Source organism: Phocoena sinus, chromosome X (genome assembly GCF_008692025.1).
Source record: "Phocoena sinus isolate mPhoSin1 chromosome X, mPhoSin1.pri, whole genome shotgun sequence".
In the NCBI taxonomy this organism is placed as follows: Eukaryota; Metazoa; Chordata; class Mammalia; order Artiodactyla; family Phocoenidae; genus Phocoena; species Phocoena sinus.
The window spans coordinates 72131255-72155853 of NC_045784.1; the positions used below are offsets into that span (position 1 = coordinate 72131255).

Genomic DNA, 24599 nt, shown 5'->3' on the forward strand with positions numbered 1-24599 from the left:
AAGTGTGTCAGAAAGAAACAACAAATACCGTATGGTAATACATATATATGAAATGTAAATAAAAAGTGATTCTGATGAAGCTAGGGGCAGGAGAAGAATAAAGACACAGACTTAGAAAATGGACCTGAAGATATGGCATGGGGCAGGGGAAGGGTAAGTCGGGATGAAGTAAGAAAGTAGCATGGACAGATATACACTACCAAGTATAAAATAGATAGCTAGTGGGAAGCAGCTGCATAGCACAGTGAGATCAGCTCAGTGCTTTGTGACCACCTAGAGGGTTGGAATAGGGAGGGTTGGAGGGAGACACAAGAGGGAGGGGATATGGGGATATATGTGTATACATAGATGAATCACTTTGTTAATTTGTTAGCAGAAACTAACACAACATTGTAAAGCAATTATACTCCAAAAAGATGTTAAAAATACATAAATTACAGATTTGTTTTAAAAAAAATGGAAATAACCTGTCAGTTGATGCATGAATGGGTAAAGCAGGTGTGGTATATATATATACCATAGAATATTATTCAGACATAAAAAAAAACAAGGAAACCATATAATTTGTAACACCATGTAGGTACTTGAAGGCATTATGCTAAGTGAAATAAGTCAGAGAATGAAATGCTGTATAATCTCACTTATATGTGGAAACTACAAAATAAAAAAAATCACCAAATTCATAGAAAAAGATTAGACTGTGTTTACCAAAGTTGGAATGTGGGAGGAGGGAGAAATGGAGGAAGGTGGTCAAAAGTTACAAACTTCCAGTTATAAGATACATAAATACTAGGGATATAATGTACAACATCATGATGATAGTTAACATTGATGTATTATAAAGATGTAAGTTGTTAAATAGTCATAAGAGTTGTCACTATAAGAAATATTTTTATTCTATTTATATGAGAATATGGATGTTAGCTGAACCTATTATGATAATTATTTCACAATATATGTAAATCAAACCATCATGTTCTAAGCCTTAAACTTATACAGTGATGTGTGTCCCTTAAAAAATTAAATAATTTAACTTGCTTCATTTTAAATTAACAAATGTTTTTATCATGAATGGGTGTTCAGTTTTGTTAAATGTTTTTTTCTGTGTCTATTGAGATGTTCACATGATTCTTTTTTTGCATTTTATTAATGTATGGTAACAATATGTTGATTAACACCAACATATTGATGTTAAATACGTTGAATATGTTGAACATAGGATATGTTGAATATAATTGTTGAATATGTTGAACAAGGATATGTTGAAATATCCTTGCATCCCAGGGATAATTCCCACTTGATCATGGTGAATCATAATTTTAATATACTGCTGAATTCAGTTTTCTATTATTTTATTGATAATTTTTGCATTTATATTCATCTGGGATATTGGCCTGCAGTTTTCTTTTCCAGCAGTATCCTTTTTACTGGTTTTAGTATCAGGACAATACTGCTTTCTTAAAATGAGTTTGTGGGTGTTCTCTACTATGATTTTTTTTGGAAGAGTTTGAGACAGATAGGAGTTAATGCTTTTTTTAATGTTAGGTAAAATTCACTGGAGAAGCCAAATGGTCCTGGGCCTTTATTCATTGAGAGATTTTTGATTACTGATTCAATCATTTTATTAGCAATTTATCTTTTCAGATATCTTTCTCTTCCTGATTCAGTCTTGGCAAGTTGTATGCTTGTAAGAATTTTTCCATTTCTACGTTGTGCAATTTTTTGTGTATACTTGTTCATAGTAGCCTCATGATCCTTTGTATTTCTGTGGTGTCAATAGTAATGTTTCCTTTTTCAGTTATAATTTTGTTGATTTGGTTTCTCTCTTTTATCCTTGTGTAGTATAGCTAAAGGTTTCTCAAATTTGTTTGACTTTTCAAAGAACTATCTCTTGATTTTTTTAATATTTCTTATTTTTTCCTGTTCTCTATTTCATTTATTTCTGATCTTATATTGATTATTTCTTTCCATCTACTACCTTTTGGCTCAGTTTGTTTTTCATTTTCTAGTTCCTTGAGGCATAGAATTAGGTTGTTTACTTGCAATCTTAATTGCTTCTTAATATGTAGACATTTATTGCTATGAATTTCCCTCTTAGAACTGCTTTTGCTGAATCCCACAAGTGCTAGTATGTTGTGTTTCCATTTTAGTTTGTCTGAGAAACTTATTTCCCTTTTAATTACTTCTCTGATTCTTTGGTTATTCAGGAGAGTTGTTTAATTTCATTTTGTTCTTAAATTTTCCAGTTTTCCTCTTGTTATTGATTTCTAGTTTCATGCCACTGTGGTCAGAGAATACTTGGTATGATGTAAATCTTCTTGAATGTGCTAAGACTTGTTTTGTGGCCTAACATATGGTCTATCCTAGAAAATGTTCTATGTGTGCTTGAGAAGAATGTGTACTCTGCTGTTGTTAGAATGTTCTGTGTATGTCTGTTAGGTTTATTTGGTATACTATTGTTCATGTGCACTGTTTTCTTATTGTTTCTCTCTCTGGATGCTATATCCATTGCTGAGAGTGAGGTATAAAGTCCCTAACTATTATTTTATTACTGTTTATTTCTTCTTCAGCTCTGTTAGTTTTTCCTTTATATATTTAGATGCTCTAATGTTGGGTTCATACATATTTACAACTGTTCTATCTTCTTGATGGATTGACCCTTTTATCATTATATGACACTCTTTGTCTCCTTTTACCATTTTCACTTTAAAGTCTATTTTGTTTGATATAAGTATTGCTACCTGTGCTTGCTTTTGGTTACTATTTGCTTAAAATGTCTTTTCTCCATCTGTTCTCTGTTAATCTATGTGTGTCTTTAAGCCTAAAGTGAGCCTCTTGTAGGCAGCATATTATTGGATCTTGTTCTTTCATTCATTCAGACTTTCCATGTCTTTTAATTGAAGAATTTATTCTGTTTATATTAAAAATAATTATTAATAGGTAAGCACTTACTATTGCCATTTTCAAAGTTGTTTTCTGAATACTTTGTAGATCCGTTGTACCTTGTATTTTATGCTGCTGTCTTTTTTGTGTTTTTGTCTCATTTGATATCAGCATGCTTTGAATTCTTTATCATGTTCTTTTGTGTAATTACTACAGGATTTACCCTCATGCTGAACATGAGGCTTACTTAAAATATCTTAAGTATATAATACCTTATTTTAAACTGATAAACTTAACTTTAATAGAATTTCTTAATTTTACACTTTTAATTCTCTTTCCCTTTACATTTCATATGGTTGTTGTTGTTAAAATTTACAAGTTTTTTTAATATTGTGTAACTAATAACATATTATTGCAGTTATGTTTACTTTGGCTATGTTTTTAACTTTTAAACTAGTTGTAAGTAAATTATGCACTGCTATTACCATATTGCAGGCTATAGCTATGACTATTTATTTAATATTGCCAGTGAGATTTATGCTACCTTTTAATGTATGTTCTTAATTAGTGTCTGTTTACTTCCACTTAAAGAACTCTAGCATTTCTTGTAAGGCAGGTGTGGTGGTAATGAACTCCACTGGCTTTCATTTGTTCTGGAAAGTCTTTATCCCTCCTTTGTTTCAGATGGACATCTTTGCTGGTATAGAATACTTGGTTGACTTATTTTATTTCAATATTTTGAATATGTCATCCCAGTCTCTCCAGGCCTGAACAATTTTTGTTGAAAAATCTACCAATAGTTGTATGAGTATTCTTTTTTATGTAACTACTCTCTTTTTTTTGTACTCTAAAATTCTATCTTTGCCTTTGACTTCTGTGAATTGAATCATAATGTTTCTTACTGTGGTCCTATTCAGGTTCAACCTGTTTGAGATTCTTTGGGCCTCATGCCTCTAGCTGTCCTTTCCTCTCCTTAGGGTTGGGAAATTTTGAACCATTATTGCTATGAATATATTTTCTGTCCCTGTATCTTTCCCTTATCCTTCTGGAATTCTCATGATATGAATATTTTGCTTTTCATCATATCCCATAATTCCCATCGCTTTCTTCACTCTTTTTCATTCTTTTTTCTTTTTGCTTCTCTGGGTAATTTCCATTGTCCTGTCCTCCAGGTCACTGAATGTTTCTTCTTTATCTTCAAATCTATTTTTTTAACCTCTACTGAATTTTTCACTTCAGTTATTTTATTTTTCAACTCTAGGATTTCTGTTTGTTTGGGTTTTTTTGATGCTTGTTATTTCCTCATTGAACTTGTTTTGTTTATACATTATTTCCCTTATTTCATTAAGTTGTTTCTCTGTGGTTTTGCATAGTAAATTAAACTTCCTTAAGATGATCACTGAATTATTTCTGACAGTTCATAGGTCTTTATTTCTTTAGGGTCAGTTATTGGAGCTATATTATTTTCCTTTGGTGATGTCACATTTACCTAATTTTTTAGTGATCCTTGATTCCTTAAGATGGTATCTGTGCATTTGAGTAAGTGGTTTCCTCTCTCAGACTTTAAAGTTTCTCTTTGGCAGAGATAGTTCTTCACCCATCAACTCAGGTTGGATTTCTGGGCATGTCTGCTGGTAATGTCCTTGAGCAAGTGGGACTTTCATCAGGGTCTATTTTTGGGCAAGGTCACTGTCCGAGAGCTCTGAGGACAGAGATACAGGTGTGTGCCACTGGTTCAGAATAGTTGGATAGAACCACTGGCTTGGTTTCCTACCTATGTGAGGCTATAGAAAGTGCTCTGCAGTTGCTTGGACCCTTTGTTCACGTTAACTAAGTGTTTAGGTCTGGGATTTATATTCCAGTGTAAGCATTGCTATGAATTTGATTCCCTGCCTTGTCAGGGCAGCAGTAAAGACCCCACAATTTGCATATTACCTTGTTTGAGGACCAAAATCAGGCAAGTCTATGTTCTGATTTCTGTGGCCATACAGGGCTACAGATTTTCTTCTGCAGCTAGAGGAAGCCATGGCTGTGCTCTCTACCTAAGTTCTACTGTAAGCAGGCTGTTGGATGGGCTATATACCTTCTCATGTGCACTGGGTTAGGTTCCCTCTTCAGTTGGACTGAAGGTTATATTCAGAAATGGGTGGGGCTGTGAATTATTTTCCCTGCCTAGGTTAAGCAAAAGAATCATCTCCAAGGTCAGAAAGCCTCTTTGTTTGTTGTCTTAACCAAAGCCAACCCATACCTCAAGTTCCCTTACTGAACAGGACCACTGATGTTGTTCTGCCAACTACTGGCTCTATCTGCCCACCTCTTACCTCAAGTGTTACTGAGCCTCACAGCTTCCAAGAGTTGTCACCAGCCCTTCTGGGCAGACGGGGCCAGAAGGCACTCTCCACAGCAGGTGTGTCAGCAAAACTCCTCTTTGAGAATCCAAATCAGGCAGATCTTTACCCTGCCATGTTCCATGGTCAGAATGCAGCTCCAACTTGGTTCCGGAGATGAGCAGAGCTGCTGGGTGGGATTACTATTTGGTCCTTCATATGCGCAAAGCTGCTGGTTGGGATTACTATATAGCAAATATACTATCATATTTGCAAGTATGAATGCAGTCTTCCAAGATCTGTATGTTGGTTTCTGCAAGCTTCTCCCCCCATCACATTCAGATTCCCAGTGGTCAAGCCACACAGATTCCCATGAGAACGTCCATGTTGCAGAGTAGTTGCTCCTTCAAAGTGCTGAACAATGCTGGGGGTGGGCTGGTTGTCACCCTATTTTCTCTCTTTCCACTAGAGGAACCAAAGGCTCAGCCGAGACCTGTCCACATGGTGCTGTGCTGGCCTGGGTGAGAGACAATGCAATCTATATGTAGCTCCTTCTCTTACCCTTCTAATGCAGTCTGTCTTGATCTCTGTGGTGCAGCAGGATGATTCATCCTTATCTCCATGTGCAAGGATTCTCTCAGTAGTGTCTTATTCTTGAGTTGCTAGGTGTTGTTAGTTTTCATTTCTTGTTAGTTGTTTTTGTTGTGAGGGGAAGTGAAGTCAGGAACAACCTATTTTGCCATATGGGTGACATCAGAATCCTCATGGTAAAAACTTTTAGCAAATTAGATATAGAATGAACACACTTAAACATAAAGAGACCATATATGAAAAGCCCACAGCTAACATTATACTCAATGGTGAAAGGTTGAAAGCCTTACTTTTCAGATCAGGAATAAGACAATGGTGTTGACGCTCATCACTCTTATTCAAGCTAGTACTGGAAGTCCTAGCCAGAGTAATAGGGCAAGAAAAAAAGATAAAAGACATCACAAGTGGAAAGGAAGAAATAAAATTGGCTCTATTTTCACATGACAAAATTTTATGTATAGAAAACCCTAGAGTTCACAAAAAAACTGTTGGAGTTAATTCATGAATTCAGTAAAGTAGACTGAGACAACATTAACATATAAAAATCAGTAACATTTATATACACTAACAATTGAATTATCTGAAAAAGAAAACAATCCCATTTATAATAGCATTGAAACAATAAAATAAGGCTTCCTTGGTGGTGCAGCGGTTGAGAATCTGCCTGCCAATGCAGGGGACACAGGTTCGAGCCCTGGTCTGGGAAGATTCCACATGCCGTGGAGCAACTGGGCCCTTGAGCCACAATTACTGAGCCTGTGCATATGGAGCCTGTGCTCCACAACAAGAGAGGCTGTGATAGTGAGGGGCCCACACACTGCAATAAAGAGTGGCCCCTGCTTGCCACAACTAGAGAAAGCCCTTGCACAGAAATGAAGAACCAGCAGAGCCATTAATTAATTAATTAATTAAGTTAAAGAAAAAGTAAAATACTTAGGAATGTATTAAACCAAGGAGGTGAAAGATGTCTACTCTGAAAACTACAGGACATTAATGAAAGAAATAGAAGGCACAAATAAGCAAAACAGTATCCTGTGTTCATGGATTGGAAAAATTAATATTGTTAAAGTGTCAGTACTACTCAAAGCCATCTATAGATTCAATGCAGTCCCTATCAAGATTCCAATAACATTTTTTATAGAAGTAGAAAATAATCCCAAAATTCATGTGGAACCACAAAAGACTCCAAATAGCCAAAACAATTCAGAGAAAGAGCAAGGCAGGAGGTATCACACTCCCTGATTTCAATCTATATTAAAAAGCTACAGTAATCACTATGGAAAACAAGATGGAGGATCCACAAAAAATTAAAAATAGAACTACCATATGATCTAGCAATTCCACTTCTGGGTATTTTGCTGAGTAAAACAAAAACATTATTTCAAAAATATATATGCACCCTGATGTTCATTGCAGCATTATCCACAATAGCCAAGGTATGGAAGCTACCTAAGTACCCATCAATAGATGATTGAATAAAGAGAAATCTGACACACACACACACACACACACACACACACACACAATGTAATATTACTCAGCCATAATAAAGAATGAAATCTTGCCATCTGTGACATGGATTGACCTAGAGGACATTATGCTAAGTGAAATAAGTCAGACAGAGAAAGACAAATATCACATGATTTCACTTATATGTGGAATCTAAAAAACAAAACAAATGAACAAACATAACAAAACAGAAACAGAGCCATAGAGATAGAGAACAAACAGGTGGTTGCTGGGGGGTGGGGAATGAGTGAAATAGGTGAGAGTTAAGAGGTACAAACTTCCAGATGCAAAATAAATGACTCAGGGGGAAGAAATGTTCAGCTTGGGGAATATAGTCAATAATAATGTAATATCTTTGTATGGTGACATGGTAACTAGACTTATTACGGTGATCATTTTGTAATGTATGGAAATATCAACTCACTATGTTTTATATCTGGAACTCACATAGTGTTGTAGGTCAATTATGCTTCAACCAACAAATAAACAAGCTCATAGAAAGAGATCAGATTTGTGGTTACCAGAGTCAGGGAAGGGGAGAAGGAGAATTGGATGAAGGTGGTCCAAAAGGTGCCAACTTCCAGTTATAAGATAAATAAGAACTAGGGATATAATGTACAACATGATTAATATAATTAATACTGCTGTATGCTATATATGAAAGTTGTTAAGAGAATAAATCCTGAGTTCTCATCACAAGGAAAAACACTTTGTTCTTTTTTTAAATCTGTGGCTATATGATATGATGGTAATCATTTCATGATGTATGTAAGTCAAAACATTAAGCTGTACACATTAAAACTTATATGGTGCTGTATGTCAATTGTATCTCAATAAAACTGGAAGGAAAGAAGCAATAGTAATCAAAACAGCATGGTACTGGCATAAAAACAGATGCATAGACCAATGGAGCAGAATCAAAAGCTCAGAAATGAACCAATCCATATATGTTCAACTAATATTTAGCTATGAAGACAAGATCACTCAGTGGAGAAAAGACAATCTCTTCAATAAATGGTGCTGGGAAAACTGGATATTCACATGCAAAAGAATGAAACTAGATCACTATCTTACGTTACTCCCCAAAATTAAGTGAGAATGGATTAAGGACTTAAATATAAGACTAGAAACCATAAGACCCCTAGAAGAAAACAGAAAAACAATCTCCTTGACATGGATCTTCACAATGATGTTTTTGTATATGACACCTAAAGCACAAGCAACAAAATCAAAAATAGACAAGTGGAACTACATCAAACTAAAAAGCTTCTGCACAGCAAAAGAAATGATTGATAAAATGTAAGGGCAATCTATGGAATTAGAAAAAATATTTGCAAACCATGTATCTGGTTAAGGGTTAATATCCAAAATATATTAAAAAATTCATACAACTCAATAGCAGAAAACAAATAATCCAATTTAATAATCCAATTAAAATATCAATAGATATTTTCCAAAGAAGATAAATGATAGCCAGCAAGTATATGGAATGTGCTCAGCATCACTAATCATAAGGTAAATGCAAATTAATCTCACAATGAGGTATCACCTCATGCTTTTTATAATGCCTATCATCAAAAAGACAAGAGATTAAAAATGCTGTCAAAGATGTGGATAAAAGTGAAAACTTGCACACTGTTGGTGGGATTGTAAATTGGTACTGGCACTACACAAAACAGTATTAAGGATCCTCAATAATTTAAAAATAAAACTACCATATAATCAAGCAACTTCACTTCTGGGAATATATCTAATGGAAATGAAAACACTAACTTGAAAAGATATTTGCACCCTCAAATTCATAGCAACATTATTTACAATAGCCAAGACATGGAAACAACCTAAGTGCCCATCAACAGATTAATGGATAAAGAAGTTGTGAAATATATATAGAATTGAATATTATTCAGCCATAAAAAAGAATGAAATCCTGCCATTGGCAGTAACATGAATGGACCTCAAGGGCATTATGCTACATGAAATAAGTCAGACAGAGAAAGACAATTAGTTGTATGATCTCATATGTGAGATCTAAAACAAATGAACAGACAAAAAAATCAGCCTCATAGAAAAGGAGATCTGATTTGCAGTTCCCAGAGGCAGGAAGTGGGGGAATGGGAATTGGACGAAGATGATCAAAAGGTACAAAGTTCCACTTACAAGATAAATAAGTACTAGGGATATAATGTACAGTGTCATGACTATAGTTAACACTGCTGCTATATGGTATATTTGAAAGTTGTTGAGAAAGTAGTTCCCAAGAGTTCTCATCACAAGGAAAGAAAGATTTTTTTTTCTTTTTCTTTTTAAAATCTATACATTAGATAATGGATGTTAACTAGACTTATTGCTTAGTAATAATTTCACAATATATGTAAATGAAATCATTATGCTGAACACTTTAAATTTATACAGTACTGTATGTCAATTATATCTTAGTAAAACTGAAAAAATATGCAAAATAAATACCAAAAAAAGAAAATGAAAATTTAAAGAAATGTAATGCTCCATATTAATATAAAAAAAATGGAAAAGTGCACATGAATATACCTCTTTAGATACAGAAATAGCATTTGACAAAAATCCAGCACATTTTCATGATGAAAGCACTCTAAACCAGGAATAAAAGGGGTCTTTTATTCTTTATCATCCTGATAAAGACCATATACACAAATACCACAGGTAACACCATATTTAATTGTGAGATGCTGAATTTTTTTCCATTTAAGATTAAGAAGAAGAGAAAGATGTCTTACCACTTCTACTTAGCATTGGATTGGAGGTTCTAGCAATTAGTCAAGAAAAAGAAAATGTAGTAAGTTTTTACACAAGTAAAACCATTTGTGCTTATAGATGGCATGATTTTACATAAATACAACCCTAAGAAATCCACTAGTGTCTAATATAACTAATAGATTAGTTCAGTACTTTTTCAGGATACAAGATGAATGCACAAAAATCAATGAACAACAATTAAATTAAGAAAGAAATTCCATTTAAAATAATGTTAAAAGTTATATACTTATATATAAATTTAACAAAATAAGTGCAAGACAACTGAAAGGTACAACACATTGTTAAAAGAAATTAAAGAAGACCTAGTAAGTGGAAAGGCATACCATGTTCATGGATCAGAAGACACAGTATTATTAATATGGCAATACTCCCCAAATTGATCTACAGATTGAATATGATCTGTATCAAAATTCCATCTGTTGTTTTTGCAGAAGTTGATAAGCTGATCTTAAAATTCATATGCAAACTTAAGGGACCTAGAATAGTTAAAATAATTTAGATAAAATAGTAGACATTTGGAGGACTCACACTTCACAATTTCAAAACTTACTACAAAGGTACAGTAATACAAACAGTGTTGTATCAGCATAAGAAGAAACATATATATCAATTCAATAGAACTGAGAGTCCAGAAATAAACTCTTCCATATGATTAATTGATTTAGAGAAGGATGACAAGACCATTCAATGGGGTAAGTATAATCTTTTAAACAAATGATGATGGGACAGCTGGATATTTATATGCAAAATAATCAAGGTGAACTCCTACCTCATATCATACACAAAAACAAGATCAAAACAGCTGAAACGCCTACGTATAAAAGATACAAGTATAAAATTCTTAGAAGAAAACATATAAGTCAGTCTTTGTTATTTTGGCTTAGATAATAGGTTCTTAGATACAACACCAAAAGCACAAGTAATGACAGAAAAAAATAGATAAATTGGACTTCACCAAAATTAAAATTTGTGTTTAAACAATACACTCAAGAAAGTGAAAAGGAAGTATATGGAGTGAGAGAAAATATTTGCAAGTCATATATCTGATAAGGACTAGTATAGAGAATATGAAGATCTAAACACAACTCAAAGAACAATTTACAAAATGCCCAAATTCTCTGAATAGACATTTCTCCAAATAAGATATTTGAATGGCCAATAAGCACATGAAAAGAGAGTTAACATTGTTAGCTGTTAGGGAAATGCAAATCAAGATCTCCCTGAGATATTTCACACCCATGATACTGGCTATAATCAAATGACATGACAAGTGTTGGTCAGCATGTGGAGAAATTAGAATTCTTTTACATTGATGGTTGGATTGTAAAGTGATACAACAACTTTAGAAAATCTTTTGGCATTTCCTCAAAACTTTAAGCATAGAATTACAATATGAACTAGAAATGCACTCATAGATATATACCCAAGAGATATGAAAACATTTCCACACAGAAATTTGTATATGAATGTCCATAGCAGCACTATTCATAATAGACAATATGTAAACAACTCAAATGTCCATCAACTAATGAATGGATAAACAATTTATGCTATATAGACACAATGGAATATCATAGAGCAATGTAAAAGAATGAAGTGCTGATACATACTATAGCATGGACCTTGAAAACATTATGCTAACTGAAAGAAGCCAGTCATAAAAAACATTATATTGTATTATTCCACTTATAATAATATTCAGAATAGGTAAATCCATAGAGAAAGATTAACGGTTGTCTAGTACTGGGATGGGGGATTTGTTGTGCTAATCAGTATGTAGTTTATTTTTGAAGTAACAAAATGTTCTAAAATTCGATTGTGGTACTGCTTGAACAGAGCTGTGAATATATTAAAAACTATTTAATTGTACACTTCTGATGAGTGACTGCTGTACTATGTGAATTATATCTTAATAAAGTCATTTAAAAATGATCCATGATAACTACACCTATTCAACACAGATTACTATTGCTTTTTTAAAGTTTACTATTTGCCTGAGAGTTATTTTAGCAAAGTCAATCTTACTGGCCCTCACTTTCCTCAGGTCAAAATACCATTTTTATTGGTTTAGAATGTCATGATGTTTAAAGTTTTTACAACTATTAAATTTCCATGTTTATTTAAAAAGTGAACTTAAGCACACAAATACTGAATAAATTTGGAGGGTAATACCAAAGTACTCCCACTGGTGGGGGATACATTGTACTTTTTTAGTAGCTTTTAAAGAAACCTCAAAGTGCTCTATGTCTATTAACTTCTAAGTTCTTAAGAAGTTCACAAGAGTTGGGAATACATTTAATTTTTAAGTAATAATAATTACAACAAAATCCTGAATGTATAGCACTTGTTTTCCAAAATACCCCAATATCTTCACATAGATTATCATCAATTATTAATCTGTAATCAACACAGCACTCAAGATGGGCTGACATAGACATAATATGAAAAGTGAAAGGCACTTTGGAGACCAATACAGTTGCAATCTAGCTCCAAAGGAGTGAGGTCAACCCATAGAGATTTTGAAATAGAACTGGGCTATAGTATCCTGGTATAGTTACCTCCTGACAGTTTCCTTATCATCACTTCAACTCTTAATATGGTATTCCAAAGTGACTCCAAAACAGAGCTGATTTCAACTCTTTAGCATCCTCGTGCATTTCCTCAGTTTGTACTCAGTCACCTATATAGCTTGCAACTAGGCTATACTCTAGGAATAGGACCTCGGCTTGAAGATACCTGGTACAACAGAGAGAAGAGGCAGATATCTCTGTTATATTATAGTCCCAGGGTCAGAAACTAAAGAGAATTGCTTGCTTGCTTATAGTTTCATAGCTAGAAAGTTGACAAGATGGTCATAGGTTTTATTTTTCTAAGTCCAGATCTACTAATAATATAGCTTGGTAATAGAGTGCCATCAAAATCTTGGAGGATAACTACCATGGACTGAGAGTTTGGGTCGCAGCTGAATTCATATGTTGAAACCTAATCCCCAAAGTAATGGCAATTGGAGGTGGAGCTTTTGGGAGGTGATTAGGTTGTGAGAATGGAACCCTCATGAATGGGATTAGTGTCCTTACGAAAGAGACCCCAGAGGGCTCCCTTACTACTTCTGACACATGAAGACTCAGTGAGAAGATAGCGATCTATGAATTAGGAAGCAGGCACTCACCAGGTACTAAATCGGCCAGCACCTTGATCTTGGGCTTCCCAGACTCTAGAACTGTGAGAAATAAATGTTTGTTGGTTTTCAAGTCACCCAGTCTAGGATATTTTTGTAATAGAAACCCAAATGGACTAAAACATTAGTCTTCATGGACTACACTTCCCCAGGCTACCTTGGTTCCCTAAAATCTCTACTAATTAAAATAAACGTGGGGCATGAAACTAATATAATATTGTGTCTACTATACTTCAATTTAAAATATATATAAATAAAAACAAACAAAAAAGAAAGGTGGGGCAAAGTGATGCCCCAAGAGTTCTATGCAAAAACTCTCTACCATACTGTCTCAGATCAAGTTGGAGGAGTTCTGTTATAATATAAGTAGAAATATATGGGCTTTTAATACATAGATTATAGTGAGGTTGAAAGCTGATCACAATCTTCTTTCAGCCAGCACTACAGCTATTTCTTCCTCAATCACACTGTGATAACTGTGGGCTGTGCAATATTTTACTTGAAATGGAATATAAAGAAGACCTGGACTAGCAGGGTTTCATTAACTTTCCAACTATGATGTCATAAGTACAAGAAAATTTATGTGCCAGGGAATGTATACGGAAGCTTGCACAGATTGTATTATTTCATCTATAGCATTCCTGTGAAGTATATATTATTAAGTGCATTATACAAATTAGGAAATTCTTACCCAGAGATGTTATGACACTTGCCTGAGGTCACATGAGTAGAAAGTAGCAGAGCCTAGATTTGAATCCAAGTCTGTCTGGCTCTAAGCCCATGCTCTAAATTATGTCAGATTGTCTTTCTTTAAAGAGATTACTTTTCCAAAAATATTGCTAAGATTTATTCCATTTAAAATGTTCTTTTATATAAAATACATTTTATTTCTTTAAAAGTTCTGCCAGGAAAAAAGATAAAGACTGTAAAAAGGTCTTTTTTTTAGGCTAAATTATCCTTTAGGGAGAAATCAGTTTACGAAAAATTAAAACTTAAACTTTGCACTCTCAAGCCTCCAAATATTCTAATAAAGTTGAAATTGTTAGGCTGCATGGTAAAGCAGAAAAAAAAAAAAACACATGATATATTTCTGAGTTGGAATCCTCGTTCTGTCATGTATTGGTTGTATGATTCTAGACAAGATATTAAAACATGGATAAAATGCTTATATGACCAGATTGCCATGAAGATTAAATGAGATCAGGTATATAAATTTACTGATGGTGCCTAGTACATGCAAGGTCCTCAACAAATCATAAATGTTATTATTATTACAATTATTAGGAACAACACTGCTGAAGGAATAAAAAGTACAAAAGAGGTGAATGAAAAGGGGCATTGGGAAGGATCTTAAAGGTATAGTTCAATGTTACTTTAAGCATGCTTTAGGAAAGAGCAAACACAGAAAAATGAAAAGATCCTTAATAAGAAATGTCTACTAATGATGATGATGGAGTACTATTCTGTTAGAGATAGGTGCCAGAGGGATACTTCCTATACTCTATTAATGCTTTTCATCTTGTAGCAGGGAGCTATAAGATAAAAGGAGTCAAGAGAAGTTGGTTTCTTATATTGGTTGATAATAGCCTGGAAGCATTTTAAATACAGATAAAAAATACTGTGGTTGAACAAATTAAAGGGTCTAGCTAGCAGCAAGAAAAAATGGCAAACATCCCTGCTTCGCTATTCAAATTCTCTAAAGCAGATTTTTTCAGAAAGAAGATCTATGGCCTTAAGAGATATTCTGAGGTAGGTTTATACCTCACTGTTGAGATTATCTGAAGCATATCTAAACAACTAAATATGTGACACAGTAAAGAAATAATGCTTATTTTTTTCACAGGTCAAAAATTGCTTTAATTCTTACTTTGAATGTGTCTCTTCTCTCTAAACATTTTTAAAAAGACAATTTGATTAACGTTGCACTTAATGTTTTAATAAAGCATTTACTTTTAGAAAAAAAACAGCTGGCTGAGTTACTGCAGGCTCTGATTTCTCAACCATTGTGGCCTAGAGAAATGATTGACTTGCCTGACTATATACCCAGGGAAAGCACCACTCATCTAGTGACATCTTCCTAAACTGCAAGTAAAAGTCATAACAGGAATAATCTATGTTCAAGAGGATGAGTCTAGCCAATTCAGTCCTATTTTAGTGATAGGAAATGCCATGCTTCCCATAAGGCTATTATTTCCTGAACAAAACTATTTGAAATGTCAGAAGATAGTTACCATGTTATAAAAATTATTATATTCCATGAAAAAAAAAGGATGCACCATTTTTAAACGTGACAAATAAAGCACAAGATTCTTTAAATAGTTGACCCCAAACCACTATTTAGAAGCAAACAAATCAAAGTACTTCAAAATATGAGTTAAGTGACCCAGATCTCAAGTCTAATTGATTACCAACACAATTTTTTAGACCAAACAAACTTTTATAAAACCTTTATAAAATAAACATACACATTACCTGGTAATTGTTTTGGTTTTGTGATAACCTCAATTGGTTTGATGATGCAAAATGTGAAGAAAAATTACTCCGTGATGGATTTGTATTACTGTACATTGTAGTAGATGCTGTATGTAATGAGGTCCGTGGTGTCAAATGGTATTCTCTGTTTTGATACAGTACATTGTCTGACAAGTCTCTAATATTCACCATTGGTGAATTTGGCATATTTCTTCCTGGTCCAGGCAAAACTGTACTTTGGTTCTCAGCTCGAAGGGAACTGCCACTTTCATAAAATCTTGAGTAGCTTGGTATCTGTGCTCCCATCAATGCCAACTCTTCCTCTCTGGCATACTCATCATCAGCATCTCCAGTCTCCATTGCAATGGACAAACAAGTTCCTTCTGTTGAACTAGGAGGCTTCTGTGGGGCATTTCCTCCCAGAATTCTCTGGGGGTAATCACTAACTGCCAATGAAAATACTTCACGGATTTCCAAGTTTTGTGTTCTGCAGTAAGGGTCTCTAATAGGTGGCTTTTGCCCGCATAAGTTATATGATGCTAGACCCGTGTGTTCAGGCTTATATGATCTTTGAATTCCGACTGGTTCAATTTTGCAAGGTTGGTGGCACACAGATGGCTTTTGTGGTACCGTCAACTCAGAGGCTTGCATTGAAGAGCTTCCATAGTGTTTCTTTGTGTGATTGTATACAGAGTTTCCAGCATTTAGCACACTTGTCTGTCTGGACAAAATAATTGTTTTTTCACCTAAGAGCAGAGAGGCATTTTTACAGTGTGCTACTTGTCTTTGAACAGGAATGTGCAACTGAAACTCAGTATCATTTTTACTGGCTGTTTTCTGACTAGGGATTTTATGTGCTTCTGTAATTTGTGTATTTGTATGTTTGGTTGTCCCTTGCCTACTTGATGAACTGGCTGGACTGTATATACCAGTTACAATGACATCATTATTGGGTGATATCCAAGAAGACTGTTGTCTTGAGGGTGGAGCTATATTAACCACATTTCTGACTGTAACGTCTGGAGCTGCCAAAGGAGTACCAGAAACAGTTCCTGTTGTTGCTGCTCCTGATTCAGAATTCTTACTACTCATTTTTCTTCTCTTATTGCCAACCCACGTCTGGAAGAATAAAAAAATGATATTATGGAAAAGTTCTTAACCAAAAAACAAGAAAAAAACAATTCCCATGTGATAAATTATATTCTCATTTGTCATAAAATCAAGGCCTATACAAATTTAAAAGAAAAATTATACAATAAAAGAAAAAGTAACTAAAGTATAAAGTCAGAGGTAATGAGGGACCAGCACGTAATAAATATCTAGGAACTTTGATAGGAGAATTGTATTATTCTTCTTTTCCTCAAAACCCTTCCAATTAATGTGTAGCAAGAACCCTAAAATGTTTATATCCCTTGACCTAGTAAATTCATTTCTGGGAATTTACCCTAAAAGTAATCCTAGATGTATACAAAGTTTATATGCAAAGATGTTCATCATATTTATGTATAATAGTGAAAAATTGGAAACATACTAGAGGTAGGATGTTTAATGACATTGGAAAATGCTCATAGTATTGTTAAAGAAATATACACTAGGCATCTTCAGATTTAACAACTTCTATGAATATATCATAACTTGGTTAATTTAATATTGCTAGATATTTAGATTACTTTTAGAAATATTCACTATTTTAAACCATATAGCAATACACTTCACTGTGCATGCATCTTTGTACTATTGGTCCATTAGAATGCCATCTTTAGAAGGAAAATTGCTGGGCTTTTTGATATTTTCAAACTACCCTCCAATGTATACGAGTTCTGGTTTCCCCACACCCTCAACAACACTTTGCATTATCTTTTTGTAGTCTCTACTAGCGCAGGAGTTAAGAAAAGGTATATAATTGCTGTTTTGATTTGAGTTTCTCTAGTTACTATATCACTTTGATAGAGTTGCTTACTGATTACCTCTACTAATTTTTATATTAGGGTATTTGTCATTTTTATTTGATTTATAAGAGCAATTTCCTACTAGAGGTAGCAGCACTTTGTCACAAGTTGCAAATATTTTTCCCAGTTTGTCATTAATTTGTGGTAGTTATTTTCTTCTTTATGTTTTTCTCGATTTACCAAATCTTATACAGTGAATATGTATTACTTTTATAAACCCAAAATTAATAAAAATAATACCAGTGGTTGGCATTTAGAATTTGATTACAAATTATGTACTTTTATATAAGTAATTTATTATAACAATCTTAGTATTATTACACTGAATCATGATTCTTCTTAAAATATGCAATAAGAAATATTATGTTCCATAAAATTATTAGTAAACTTTATAATTATTTCAAAATGCATACCATATTATAAACTACCAAAACACATTAATCTATTAAGAATTTCAAAAAATAAATAAGTGAAAACATTAAATGAACTAGTCTTGCACAAACACGGTGCAGAGTGTATTTGGTTAATTTTGTGTGATGTGCTTTTGAAAACCACATAAATTATCCAATTTTCAATGTATATTTATATTATATACAACATTAAATGTTGTAATACTATAAATAAAAGCTAACATGTATTGAATCCCCATTATGTGTTTTCATATATATTAGCTCCTTTGCCAGGTATTATTTTCTAATTGTATAAATGAAGAAACTGAGATTCAGAAATACTAACTAGCTTGTGGAAAGATATCCTGTCAGCTACTGGCAGAGCAAGGAATCAAAATCAATTTAACTTGACCTCAAAGAACATTCTCCTTCCACTATGGTGAGAAACTCCTGAAATGGAGTTGGCCACTTCTGTTGGACATTTTACTTTTATAATTAGTACTTATCTAATAAAATGTCCCAGAAACTGAGATGCTCCATTTTGCTTCACATGAGGCTGTGGGAATTTAAAACTCACTCTTATTTAGCTTTACTAAACAGCAGAAGTGAGAATTATAAGCAGAGGGACAAATGAATATAAATGTCACAAGAGAAGGAGGCAGGGGAGAAAAACTAAAAGGTTCTAAAGTATACACTCAAGAGAAATATTTAAAAAGAAATATGTGGCTGCTTCCCACTAGCTGGATATATATATGCGTGTAGCTGATTCACTTTGTTATACAGCAGAAACTAACACAACAATGTAAAGCAATTATACTCCAATAAAGATGTTTAAAAAAAAAGAAATATTTGGGGATATATATAATTTCAATTTATGGTTCAAAAAAGTGAATATTACAGATATTCAAAATAAGTCACTGTGTTATGGCTTTTCAAATAAAAATATGCATAGGAAGCATGATGCATTTGTTTGTAATTTCAATATTTTAAAACTTTCAATGGGAAAGCATAGTGAATTGGTAAAATTTAAACTCAAGATCTACTACATCTGGAGGGCAACGCTGGGCAAGATTTCTAAGAAAACAAACAACTTACCATGTTCTCATCACAATACCTACCTTAACATAGGAATTTTAAGTGATCTTAGTGCACTGCAAATTTATGGCTTACTTTTATAGTTTTATAGTTCATATATATAGTTACTTATATAGTTTACTAGATATCTATATCATGTACCCATAAAAAAGTAAAATGCAATAGTAAAATGAATATCACATGAATATGAAACTCAGCTATCTAACAGCTTCACTTGTGCAGAATGCAACCAATATAGATGTCACAAGACCCATGTACTTTATTGAACAGACAACACCTGAACTTAAAACACACCTTATCTTATTTTACACATAATTTTAACAAACCTGGTATCTTTTTCTTTTTTCTTTTTTAACAAAACAGGATGGGGCTTTGGTAATAGTGATTGCTGTTGAAAACACCTTGATAGCACCAAAACTAAAAATGTTCATTAAATACTACTCACTAAAGAGGAGAAGAAAGGAAAAATAAAAGAGAATTGTTGTGAGAAATCATTAAATGGTCTGGGGTTCTTTAGTAAAGGAGAAAGTCACTCCATATAACTTACCATGTTGTAAGCATTATTATTTTATAGCACAGTACAATAATTGATTTCCATAGTAAAACCCTGAGTCAAAAAGTAAAGGTTCAGTTATTTTCAATAGTCTCTATTGAAGTAAAGTAGGAAAGTATATAGTTAAGAAATATATTTTAGTAAAATGTTGAAAATAAAGAAAATGCATTACCTAAAGGTTACCAGTAACTGAATTAAATTTTACTAAAAGTCATTCAGTTACAGGATCCAAAATTTACCATTGCCTATAGAATGTAAATTTCTCATTCCAAATGTTTCATTAGTGAGAGAGAAAAAATGGGTCAATCAAATTGATATGATGAGCATTTGGGGTTTGGAACTAATAAAGTGATACTACATAGAAAAAAAGAAAGGCAATAAATTTGGGTAACCAATCCTTGGTGTCCATTAAATTCTTTTTCAGTCCTTTTTTAGAAAGTCAATGTCTCCAAACTTTTCCTTTTTCTATACCTCCTTCTTTGTTTTCCTGTTCCTTTACCCCACTATATATATATATATATATATATATATATATATCATGGATGTTTTAACCTTTTAAGTTCTTTTTACATTGGGATCAAGTTCTTAGTACAGTGAGATTTTAGTTCTTTTGAGGAAAAAACACAATAAATACTATATTAAAATAATAAAGGAAGATCTCTTTGAAGTAGACCTAGCAAAATACTAGGCTCAAATACTATATTAAAAATAATAAAGGAAGGTCCCTTTCAAGTAGAACATATAGACCTAGCAGAATATCAGGTGCAGGGGAGGTTGTGGAATAATGGGTCTATAAACAACTCCCTTCTCCTCTGGCTGGAAAAGCTGCCAAAATTGTGTTAAAATTTAGATTAGAAAGACTGAATTTCTGCAGAATAAACACTCTCCTAGAACAGAGAGAATGAATCTGTTTCACACCATTCCTTATAACTTACATAACATTTTACTTGTAAGCTTACGTTCTAGAAAGTTTACTTCTTTCATTTCCATTACTTGTTACAGATTTCACACCATTTGGAGCAAGATATAAACCTTTGTATTTCAACACTCTCAATATTCAAGTACAATCAAGTAAATTATTGGGGGAAGATTGCAATAGCAAATTGTAAATATGAAAGGTCACAGTCCACAAAGCAGCTGCCTAAGAAGACTTTTCATCTTAAAGTAATGGTAAAATAAGAGAGAAGAAAAGAAAGAAGTTATTGCAGAAAAAAATGAGTTTGTACTTATAAAATGGAAAACTCATCAACTTGAAATATTACACATTTTAAAATAATTTTTCTAAGTCAATTACATTTTTTCTCGAGGTTTTACTAAAGGTATTGCAAATAGGGAATTTAGAGCTATCAACAGGAGATATTTCTAGTTCTTACAAAAATCTGAGTATGATGGTTGATCACAGCAAACAAGAAACAGATATCCTGGATATTTCCCTCCTAGAACTGGTGGCATAATTCCCTATTTGAAGGTGAATATATCCTTCAGTCTTTAAATAATAGATTTTCTAAAGAATTCTTCTTATCAAGAGATTTTTATCTTTGGGGTCTTTAAAAGTTCCTCCAACAGAAAAATAAACTTAAATAGAAGTCCTTCTCTTACCAAATTAGCCTAATGAATGACAAGGATGGGAAAACTGCTAATCTTTGAATCCCTAAGGTTTCGCTCCAGGGAGATTTTTAGCCCGTTCAGACAATCATGAAAGGACCTATGCACTCACTATGAAATCTGTGACTAGTTCTGTTAGGTTTATCTTTTGCCTCCTCTCTATCACCTTCTCACTGCCTTTCCCAAATGTGTAGCAGCTCTGATTTTTACAGCTGAATAACAATGGTTGTGATAAAGGAAATTTTCCTCCCTAGGGATTTCTTGTCCCTTACTTGCTAATCCATTAAAATGCATACATTTTACTTAAAAGGAGGAAAAGATATTCATAAAAAAGATAGGTTTTCCTAAAAAGACAAAAATACTAAAGTCATAAATACCTGCTGGAAAAATTTAAACACAACAAGAAAATATGCTAACTCCCTTGGTAAATGTTTGTTTTACTAATATCAGTTTGGAGGATTATATCTAGATAAATTCTAGGTGTAAACCAAGCATGAGATCAGCAACTAATCCTAAAGGTACCTATTAGTTCAAAGGACTGGGATTTTTAAAAGATATATTTAAAATGCAAAAGTTTTAGTGCTTTCAAGGTATTTATAGAAAACAAAAACATACTAAATGATTAGGTATTTATTAAAAAATAGTAATTTTATACCAGGGAAATGAAGCTGTTTATAGTTAGTGACTTCACACCCTGATAGTTTTTTTCATATTAAGCAATTATGACTTGTAGTACAAAGCTATAAATTCAAGAGTTTAAGACCTCAATACTTACCCTGACTACACTGAAGTCCAGCTTAGTCTCCTGTGCACACTGTAATATGAGTTGAAAGCAATTTTTACTTTGATTTGTCATTCCATTTTCATAATAACGCTGTAAAATCCTTTGTTGTTCTACAGTAAATACAGAACGTAGATTCATCTAAAAATAAAAGAAGATACTCTGAAAATTTGAATAAAAATTGGGTTTGTGTAGAATTTGCACGTTTTTGTTTTTTGATACAATTTCAATGCTTTCAAGCTGCAAGATTTCTTTACGTGAAATAATCCCAGTAATGGGCAATAATTTGTGTGCTAAAGGGAGAGAGGTTCTCAATGAATATTATGCATAATGTGAACCTTATTGAATTTGTTCAGAAAAAGTATCAACTTTAAAGACGAAAAAAAAAAAAGTGGAAAGCCCTTATCTGGTTAGTGTCAGTGCATGGAGAGAAAAAGCTTCTTTCACCAAAATAAATATTTATGGCTAGTAAAGCCAGAGATTGTGGCATGGTAGTAGCCATAGGTGATCAGTTATCAACAGGGACACTCACTGTTCTTTGTCAAGCAAGGCATCTGGCATATGTCTTACAGCCAAAAGCTGTGCTCCGAAACAAAAGGGTGCGTTTATTCTTTTATTTTTCTGGGATAAAGGGGTTCATTTTATATATTAAGTCAAAATCTCTCTTTAAAGCTTAAAAATAAACAGGAAGTTTTAGTGACTGCAAATGTATTTGCTTTAGGCAATACTAACCAAAATAATTATTTTTAATAGCTGTAGTATATAAACCAAAATTAAAAATCATGTATAGTTTACTAAAAATATACCAAGTACTTTTAATCGACAACATCATAATTAGAGAAGAGAAATTTTAAAAGCACATTGCTCTGGGGCTTCCTTGGTGGCGCAGTGGTTGAGAGTCTGCCTGCCGATGCAGGGGACACTGGTTCATGCCCCGGTCTGGGAAAATCCCACGTGCCACGGAGCGGCTGGGTCCGTGAGCCGTGGCCGCTGAGCCTGCGTGTCCGCAACAGGAGAGGCCCTTGTACCGCAAAAAAAAAAAAAAAAAAAAAAAAAAGCACATTGCTCTTCTTGCCAATAGGCAAGATGTTTAATATTAAGGGAGAACAACTCTGTGAATCTCACAAATAAGAAGCAGGTCAAACTCTTCATAAAGGAGATGAATTCTAGTAATGCATTTTATAAAGAAGAACACATAATTAGATAAAGGCAATTTCAGGTTCCTCTTAAAAGCTGTCACACTAAAATTGTTATTCCTAAAAGCTGACAGAAAGAAAACCCTTTGCAAGGAATGAATCTCTTCAAAATTAGTAAAACAGTGACAACTAAAACAATATAAGCCAAACCAAACAGAAATCATTCTAGTATACTGGGTATGGAAAAAACTAAGTACATTGACATTGAAATAAAAAATAATTTCCATTTTTTGAATATTTTGAACAATAAAGCAGTTTCATAAAGAAATTAAAGACAGTCACATAGCCATCCTGTGAAATCTGTACACGACTTGTTTTCTTGACCATGCAAACGTTTTCCTATATAATGTTAAGAGATCAGATGAGAGAAAATTGCATGTGAGAGAGGGCAGGAACATTCAGAAACAAATAACTCCACTTTATGAAGGGGATCTCATTCAAGTACAACAATGTGGAAATGTAAACCTCTTATCTGCAACCAGACCAAATTTTCAAGGATGTTTGGGCCAGAGGACGATATTCATCAAAGCAATATTACTATGTTTGCCAGTTTTCAGAGCAATTTGGGGTTCCTTTTCCTAAGTGATTCAGCTACAGTCAGGAGAGGAGCCAGAAGATGATGGTCAAATACCTGAAATACCTCATTTGTTGTGGATTAAGTAGCAAGGTATCGGTATTCCAGTACTTTGGAATGAGATCTGAGGAGTGTGGTAAATTTCAATTCACTAATGCATAATATGGGTAATGGCTCTGATTCTTCTCTGTAGGGGTGTAACTACCATAAAAAAGCCTAGAGTACAAGATATGGCTGATCCCCAAGTGTATCACTATAGCTGCCTTATGTAGGAATGGTTTCCTATTGGTTGGCTACAACTGTTGCTCCAGTATGATATGAATCTTAAAAAGCATGGCAGATTAGTTATCTTGGTCTATGGAGTGGCAAGTTATTGAATGACTGCACAGCCAACGTTCTTAATCGCTTGCACAAAAATCAGGAAAAAAATGTAAAAACTTTCATTTTAAAAGTTGGGTTGTTATTTATGTGGAAGATAAAATGACAATCCATTGGATTCATAGAAAGTGAGGTCTACTGTATTGGGGTAGGGAAGGTAATTAACTGAACTAGGGGATTAAATATTGAAATAACAAGTCATTTAGCTTTACCTCATGATTTCCTAGTCTAATTCTCTTTGCATTGTACTACCCACTGAGCATATGCCAGCCCACAAGGAATAAGACAACCTGTGTCCTACTCTCAACTCCACTGGAGACTAT

At 33.5% G+C, this 24599-nt stretch overlaps 1 protein-coding gene across 1 annotated transcript in view; it reads right to left on the bottom strand.

The window, feature by feature from the left end:
• Nucleotides 1-24599, bottom strand: part of HDX (highly divergent homeobox) — a 172215-nt gene that overhangs the window by 125097 nt on the left and 22519 nt on the right. Inside the window, exons 2-3 of the mRNA XM_032620009.1 lie at nucleotides 22123-22269; nucleotides 15757-16875 (exon numbers count right to left, since the gene is read on the bottom strand). Of these exons, the coding sequence (XP_032475900.1) occupies nucleotides 15757-16875; nucleotides 22123-22269 (1266 nt within the window). The remainder of the gene's footprint in view (nucleotides 1-15756; nucleotides 16876-22122; nucleotides 22270-24599) is intronic.